The sequence below is a fragment of the Oculina patagonica genome, chromosome 1 (genome assembly GCF_052425735.1).
Source record: "Oculina patagonica isolate OP01 chromosome 1, crgOcupat, whole genome shotgun sequence".
Classification (NCBI taxonomy): domain Eukaryota; kingdom Metazoa; phylum Cnidaria; class Anthozoa; order Scleractinia; family Oculinidae; genus Oculina; species Oculina patagonica.
Genome location: NC_135758.1, coordinates 16,160,292 through 16,169,118, shown reverse-complemented (window position 1 = coordinate 16,169,118; position 8,827 = coordinate 16,160,292). Strand labels below are relative to the sequence as shown.

Below are 8,827 nucleotides of genomic sequence, written 5' to 3'. Positions count from 1 at the left end.
ACCAAATTTGGCACCACTAGCGAGGACAGCAGTTCTGAAGTCCGCCATTTTGGGTTGCTGAGTTATATTGGCTACGAAGATGAGTGAAGAAACAGCTCCAGAAGAAAAGCCAAGCGAGGTAAAATTCGATGTTGGCAATGGACCAGTAATCTTTCACTTTATCCTCACTTTTACTGCGTATCTTTCTGTTACTTTAGCTCACAGAAGAGCAGAAGTTGGCACTTAAATTTCCAGGGAAGAAACCAGTCGCGACTGATATTCTGAAAAAGAGAATGCAGAGAGGGGTACGTTGAATTATAAAACCAAAGACGTAAGTCCTGAATGTTTCCGTTACATTGGAAGGTTTGGTCTTTTTTTATCTAGGTGAAATATTTTGATTCCGGCGATTATGCAATGGCGAAAAGCGAGAAGAAAGGGGGCCCTGCTGCTGCGCTAAACAGAGGAAAACCAATGCCTTGTATGCCGCTAGGAGTTGGAAAGGCTATTCCCACACCTGAGAACATTCCACACAGGAAAACATCTGTACCTAGTAAGTTGGTGGAACCTCATGACCAGCCACAAGTGGCAGTTACTCGGTAGTTTTCAGCAGACTGCTGCTGAGCAAGTAATATTCTGAACACAAGTTGAATGCGTCCATTGCAACACTGGGTTGCTTTTGATCCTGAGCTTTTAAATATTTTTTGCTCTACAAAGGTAGCTACCTATTTTAAGAAACACACTTTAAATTACGTGTTAAAATTTTGTGAAATGTAGATTAATTCAAGTTTTTGTGCAAAAAGTAAGACATTTTATATATATGTAAAAAGATCTTATATAAACAGACGCAAATTGAATAATTAAGAGTAAAGCATGCAATTCTTAAAAGAGTAAGCAGAGAAGATTTTAGCCTTGTTTTGACGTGAAGTTTTACTTGCATCAAGGAAACTCTTCCAAGGCATGTGAGTTGCCTCATATACCAAGAAAATGAAGCAGCATTCTATATTTATCAGTTTTCTTTATAAGCAGTGTAGGAACAGTTTGGGCATTTATTGTTTATTATTGGTGGACTGTAAACACTTCAATGGATATTAGTTGAGCTTTCTGTGACCTTCTCAATATCATCAGTATACAGTAGTTTTGAGAAAGGTTGTCAACAAGAGCGTGAAAATGTTTGCAATAGTGCCGAAAGGTATTATGGGTAGTGATAGTCCACTGTTGTAAGTTTCAAAATAGGTCTGCATAGGCCGTTTTACGGATATCGACTTTGCCCCCTTTGCATCCTATAATTGCTGCGAAGCCTTAGCGTAGCAGCACACTATTTGTGACTGTCCGCGTGGGGCCTGGGCGCTTTATATATGCGACACACTCGATTTTCGACTTTTTCACTGGCGATGATTTTGAGTATATACAGTACGTATGATCAGCGGTATGTAAAATGTGGAAGCTGCATTTGTTGTTTGCGATGTCCTTTTCGCTAAAGAGCAAGAAGTTAAATTTTTAAGTGTTGCCGCTTGCGCTTCTGTTTGAACAGTACTTTGTAAATGCTTCCCAAGAAACCTCTCTTGAGCAAGATGGTCAAGTAAAGTGCCGGAGAAACAGTCTTTTCATCCCTTATGCGCCAGCTCTGATGAATAACAAATTTATGAGGCCTTCTTATAATTCGCTTTCATAATTATTCATTACTAAGTTAATTTAAGGAAAAATTTTACTTTCTGAGCCTTAAGCGGGAAATATGTACAGCAAAAACACTACGAAGATTATTTGCGAAGGCCCCACAAAAACGTTTCCATAATGACCGCGCGCTGTAATGGAACGAGCTTTGAGCTTTTTGACATAATAAATTGCTGTTTCTGATGGCTTTGCAATCAAATTTGCACGTGCTATGTTATGTTACATTGCTTCCTTTCCTCGATGTCACTAATTATTATATAAACTAAGTGAATTACTAGCATTTAACTCACTGAGAAAAATCATATCTTTCACATCTGAAAATGTGATCATCGAAACATTCCTATGACCTTCCGTTCGTTCCTACTATTATTATTCTTATAACTTACTTCGCAGCACTTTACTTGCTATCAGCAACTCCTAGTATATATTTTTTCTTTTATTTTGGTAATTGCAGAATTATCACAAAAAAAGAATAAATCATTTCAATGAGCATTATAGGATGCGAAGGGGGCAAAATCATTATGGCCGCAGTATCCGTAAAACGGCCTATGCAAAACCATTCATTTGAAAATTAGTTTCACCTACGGGTCTATTTTTTTTATGTAAATCAAACTTGTTTTTATCTGAATGGTTTTGCATGTGGACTTGTTTTGAAAAAGAGGCAAAGGGTAACAAAACAAGGAAATGACCTATTTCGTGACACTTAAATTTAGCATTTCAGCAGAAAAATCATGTTAAAAAAGAATTAAATTTTTAGGAAACGTTTCCAATTACTCATTCAAATTTACAAACAGGTAGTTTCACATAGTATCAGTTTACTTATAATATTGGACAAAACATAACAAAACAAAACTTTATACAGGCTGACATTTTCTTTTGTGATATGGCACAATGTTATACTACCTTGGTCTTTATTCAGGATAAGGTTATGTCCCCTCTCTGTTGTATGGCGTTAAAGTTTATAAAAGGGTTTTAATAGCAGAGCTTTAAATTTCATGCCATGAATTTTAACAATATTTTTTCTGGATGACTAAAATTAAGTCCAAACAAATATAACGGCATATAGCTGCTAGCATAATTTTGCATATCAGTATAAATAAATCTTCAAGTTTATATTTTACGTCCAACACATTTGCATTTGCTTTCATGTACTGGAAAATTCTTCTAAAATTTATTTGATTAGAGCTAGCTTGCTTCCACAGAATTACATTAAAAAAGGAAATGTTAAAAAATGTTTTATAAACTGTTTTTTCTTACTAGTATTCGAGCCTGCTACCATTTTCTTCTTTTATTCATTCTACCTTTTGCCGTTGTTGCGGACGCTTTAAATTTTCTGCAGAATCCCAAAAGTACTGCACATCAATCTCAGTGGCAACATTGCCAAATACTGCAGGCATATTACATTTGTCACAACTTACATTACTATGCTCTATTTGGAATAACTTGATGTCCTTTTGGATAGTAATTGTTTTATCTGAGTGTGTGCAGGCCCTCTTAGTGATAGCTATCTATGTCACATTGCTTACTACCATTTGCATTCATCCATGAAGCGTGACCTATTTAGCGCGTAGTTTTACTTTTAAAAAGTTAACGGATTTACCTGAAAACGTGACACTTCAGACAATTGAATCAAGCATTAAAAATCTTGTTCTAAAGTGACTCCTGGACGATTATTCTTTCCAAACTCGTCATCTTTTCTCCTCTCCATTGTAATAATATTTTCTGAACAGACTTTTATCGAAGTAAGCAGGCAAATCTTAAAAATATTGATAGCTCGTGAAGAAAACATGATTGTATGGTGCCAAAACGTTGTCAATTTCGCAACCTGGCCGCAAACGTTTCATTGGTCAAAAGTGACACATAACAGACAAAACCGTTGAGGTTTAAAAGTAAAACTACGCATTAATTTCGTCACGCCTCGTGGATGAACGCAAATGGTAGTAAGCTTTAAGGTGCTTTGCCAAAAGGATCTTCAGGTTGTAATGTTTTCATAAGATTTCTCAGCAGTAAGGGGACAGTTGCATAACTGATATGTAATTACTTCTTTATGAATTGACAAAAATGGCCACTTCATTATTAGGAGGTTGTTAAGTTTTTTGAACTGTGTTTAGGTTAAGGTTTATCTCTTATTGATAATATAATTAGCCACAGTTGTTAGAAAACTAGGATAATACATGTGGTGGCATTTGTGTGATACTAAGTTGTTTTCAGTTCTCGTGACTGGCTCATGATGGGTTACTTGTATGTCATTTATGTATGACATGGAAACTAAGGTGTACATTCTTACTTTGTAATAAAATTAGTACACAGACAGCTAAAAAATGTGTGACTGTTTATTTCAGTCAATAGTTGCTTTGTTATGACTGGTTATTGGTATATGTTTATAACTGTTTCAAACTTAATTAAAATAATGGCAAACTAAATAGTCAAAATATTTTTTTATTATCATATTAACCACAGTTCTCAGCATTTTAATCTTCCTGGGTAAAATAATTTTGCATAATGCTGTTCTAACCCATTAACTGCATCTTCAAATGTTTAAATTGAATAACTCATCTGTCATCTTTAACATAACGTTTGCTTAATCTGTTTTTAAATAGCAATGACTTGTTTACATGTTAAATTCTATATGCATACATGTAACTTATTCTTGCTCTATGCTGCAGCGGATTATCACAGTCGTACAAGAAGTGGAGAGTATAACCTAGTAATGGATCAATAAACCTCTGGTTTGGAAAGTACTCAAGACTTCAGCTTCTTCAGCTAAACTAAAAATAACAGACTGACTATTCTTTAGTAAGCAATATGACCTACAGCTATCTTCTGAGGTAATAAGTGCCTTGAGTCTACCTTGCCTGTAAGCTTAAGATTGCTTTTAAAGCTTGTTCATTCAATACTGTAATATGTCAAACATTTGTTGAAATAGTTGTAATTTTAAATAATATTCTTTTTTTCTAGTGAATTTAACTAATGCAGCTGTAATTTTCTTGCTATGTTAAATGTTAACAAACTACTATTTGTAAGAAGACTTAATGGACTGAAGAAGATTGGAATAGCCAAGATAATGTATTGTTTTTGTATGTGCTAACTTGGTTAAATAATGAGACACATTACTGTATTGATAATATGCTTCAACAGTGCCACCCCTTAAGTAAGAATTTTCCTGTAACCATTGATGAAATTGAGTAACAAGTAGCAAACTTCAAACGTTCACCAATAATCCCTCAACTTCGCCCCCTGCTTTTAAAATAATATCCCATAATAAAAATAAACGTGCATGCAAAAACTATCCAATAATAAAACCCCCAAATAAGGTTATAAAATTTGTCTCTTTTAGATTTAGCTCTCAAAGAGAATATTTCATATTGTTAGCCTGATTATGAGGTTCTGATGTTTTGTATTATTTTTATGAGGCAATCATTGTTTACATTAGTGTTCTTTGGTGTTGTTATTAGAATACATTTACTGAAAATTTATTTATTCTGGAAAACTATTGTTGCAATAAATTGATAGTGATAGCAAATCTGGTAGAGATAAATATTTCCATTAAAAAATGGGTTAAGGAATTCTTTGGCAGCCGTGCAAATAGCTGTAAATGTTTTCTTTTCTTACTTGGCATGATAGCTAAACTAATTCTGGAGTTAGTACTGTTTTTTAATCAGGTGTATTTCTAAAATGTAAGCAATGATTACCCTTTATCACAATTTCATCCATTGAAGAGCTTGTGGTGTTACATGTGTATTGTTCAGTTTAGAGACTTCATTATTTTGACAACTTACGCTCAAGTATTCTTATATGTAGCTTGGAAACTTTCCGTTGCAAAATGTATCCAAAATAAGCTTTCCTAAAAACAATTCTAACACAGTCTTAGAAACAAATGTAAGCCCAGGGCTTATTTTTGAACGTTTTTAGGATTTGTTAATGATCAGAAGCCATGCCATATTTTTGACAATAACTGCAGGCTAATTATAAGCTAGAACATTATTTAATGTTCTGGACACCTACTCACGAAAACAAGTGACCAGAGGAGGCAGGAGCCTAGCTTATTATACAATCTGCTAATTATTTACACAAATCATGTCATCATTACTAGTTGTGTCACTGCTTTGTTACAGAGACAAGTTGGGTGTTTGTTGTAGCTGCTACTTTTCATGTAACCTGTTATGAGCATGGATAAGAGCTCAGCTTACCTGTTACATATTAATTTCCTGAATTATTTTACAACTTGATTCTCCCAGAAGAGAGAAATACTGTTGGCTTATGGTTCAGACTCAATGTTTTCCGGAGATATTGATGTGTAGGCTATCGCTGTGAAAGTTGTAAATATGTGATATTATTTGTAAAAAATAAAGATTAAGTAAAACTTTTCTGTCTCATGTTTTGAGTCCTACATGGGTGAGACCTCAGATAAAATGCAGATGGATTTCTGTTAAAAAACAAACAAACAAACAAGTGCTGTTTGAGGCTAACTAGATGCTGATTGGAAAATTTTAAGATATTACAATAAGTTAATACTGAGAACACTATACTGTTAGCACCCCTGTTAAACAACCAAATTGAATTTTAATTTTGGGCATGTTCATGTGATATTTGCAGCACATATTCTGCATGCGACATTCCCTTTTTATGCTGGCAGAACAACTTCTTGATGATGTCATCCTGTTCCATTGCTTGCATCTATATGTGAACATGAAAATCAGATACAGTTTTCACAAACATGCCATGTTTGTTCCACTGCATTAGTCTCAATGCTCTGTGTCTGCTATGTTTATACTTTAAGGGGAGAGTTATCCTTTTTAGGCTATGAGCAGTCCCTCTATTTTCTTAGTCCCTCAGGTGCAAGAAGAAAAAAAAGTGCCAGTGAAAAAATGGCCATGGGGAAATCTGGATGTAAGGTGCACAAAAAAGGGACTGCCAACAAAGCCAGGGAGAATTAACTGTATCATATAAACTCTTGTTTTTTGGTCATTTACAATGCATGATGTTAAACGACATTTTGTATGCTAGGCAACATACATTTCAAAGTGACTTAAAATGGAATAACTAAGTACATGAAGGTAATGGGAGGTCTGATACCTCAGTTTAAGGACGGTGCCTCCTATTGCTACTGCGCACTTGTTCTGCGCATCACGAATGCATCGATCACACTGGGCGCGCGCGCTTTTAATTAATTTGCTCGCTCAAAATGACGAATTCAACTACGCGAACAAGCGCGCGACTAAAAATCAAGAAAGTTTTCTCTGCGACGAAATCCAGTTTATGGACATATTCTAAGCCAGGAACAGCGGAAAAGCAACATATCAGTAACCATTGACCGCTAACCACTGAAAATGGCTCACATTAACAGTTAAAAACAAATCGCTAAGCGCTAAAACGTTACCCGCAAACTGCTAACCGTGACAAATGACGTAGTGCCGCGCGAGATGCAGTATTTAACTCGCTAGGGAGGGGATAGGAAAAATGTAACAGACCCCAAAAGCGATCCCATAGAACCTGAAAACAACTGGTATAACTTTTTAAAAACGCGTGGTGACCCCTACTTTTTATTTTATAAAATGTAAGTGGTAAGTCTATAGAGCACATGTTTAATTTTTCATTAAGTGAAAAAAAAAAATTTAGGCCGATTTTCTGGCCGTGCAAGTGAGAGGTGCTAGAAACAAAATGGCGCAAACGCAATTATTTTGTTAATAAAAACGTGGATCACGCAGTTCCGAAGACATTATTTGTTAGTTATTGTAAAGATTGTTATATTTAATGTTGATTTTGTTCATGAAAAACCAATTTCAAATGGAATTTGCAAGGAAATTGTATTTAGTTCTACTTTATTTTAAAATGCCACGTCAGCACTTTTTTCCAGATTTCAAACCTAATTATCTCGAAAATTTGCGTGGCTACCCCCAATTTTCTTTTTGAATTTTAGTAGCCCTTGGTAACATCTACATTTCTTGTATAGTCATCGGCCGGGCAAAAATACTTTGTTATTAGTAGGCACCGTCCTTAAAAACTTGGGAAAATTTTCTTTGTTTTGGATCTATTGGGCGCTTTCCATTCGACCAAAAATTCCGGAAATTTCGGAACAAGGACGAATGGTACAGAAATTTCCTGGGAAAGTTTCCAGAAAATCCGGAAAGTGTTGACTTTCCGAAATGCGAACCATTCAACCGGAAACCCTGGAAATTTCAGAAGCAAAATCAAATGGAACTGAAAGTTCCCGGAAATTGTTTTTGAAAATTTGGGTCTACCTTGCGAGGTTGTCCTCTTTTTCGGAAATTTTGGAAAAAGCTACCATTTTACACTCAGCCTAAGTTCCTTCGGCAGAAAATTTAGCGATTTGTGCAGCTGAAAGTAGTTACATGTGAGTAAGGAAGCATTCTTGAAACTCCAAACAAAAAATTCAGGTGAACTCGGTTGTTTTTCGTTGATGTTTTGCAGGCGGCAGCAAAGAAATGTACAAATATTTATAACGCGCTTGTGGGCTACGCCATTGTTTTGCTCATTAAACTTTTTGGGTTGGCGACGTTTCGTTGCTTGTAGTGTGCTTTTTTAAAGGTCCCTGTATTTGTGGCCATGATGTCATTCATGGCGTTTATTTTCAGTGCTCGGAATGCTTTTTATTTGCAAAAATATCGAGTTATATGTGCAGGAAACCGGCCACAGTGCATTATTTTAATGCACCCTAGAAATTTCCATATTAGACGCACAACCTGATCATATGCAAATTTTGTTTTGTCTTATGTGCAGTCAACCGGAATAGTTGGAAAATGCTGCTCCATTTGCCACTGGAATTTTCCGGAAACTCAAACCAGAACTTTTGGTCGAATGGGAAGCGCCCATTGTTTTCCTACTTTTTATTGTTTAGAGGTTCTCTGTTGTCTTGGTTGTACTTTTTACGCCACTTGTGAGTTTCACAGGATGAGCAAAATAGAGGCACACAAAGATTCTGTCTAAATCCCTCCTTGCTGAAAGTGACCCACACAAGCAGCCATTGTAGATCAAATCATTTTGATTGGCCACAACATCAACTGGAGTTTGACCCTTGTTTGTGTTTTAGAATGACCTCTAATTTTAAATATATATAAAAGATGGAGAAGCATGGACTGGATTTGTAAAACATTACTTGTTCTCAGTACAGCATTTTGCAACAAAAAAATTTGCAACTGTAATAAATTATTACCCG

The 8,827-nt window shown here is 35.5% G+C and overlaps 1 protein-coding gene across 1 annotated transcript; it reads left to right on the top strand.

Moving 5' to 3' along the window:
- On the top strand, positions 1 to 6,016 carry LOC144658492 (alpha-endosulfine-like). Its single transcript, XM_078518925.1, has 4 exons — positions 1 to 118; positions 198 to 284; positions 364 to 529; positions 4,317 to 6,016. The coding sequence occupies exons 1-4, from the start codon at positions 80 to 82 to the stop codon at positions 4,370 to 4,372; spliced, it is 348 nt and encodes a 115-aa protein (XP_078375051.1). The 5' UTR covers positions 1 to 79; the 3' UTR covers positions 4,373 to 6,016.
- Positions 6,017 to 8,827: the final 2,811 nt, after the last annotated feature.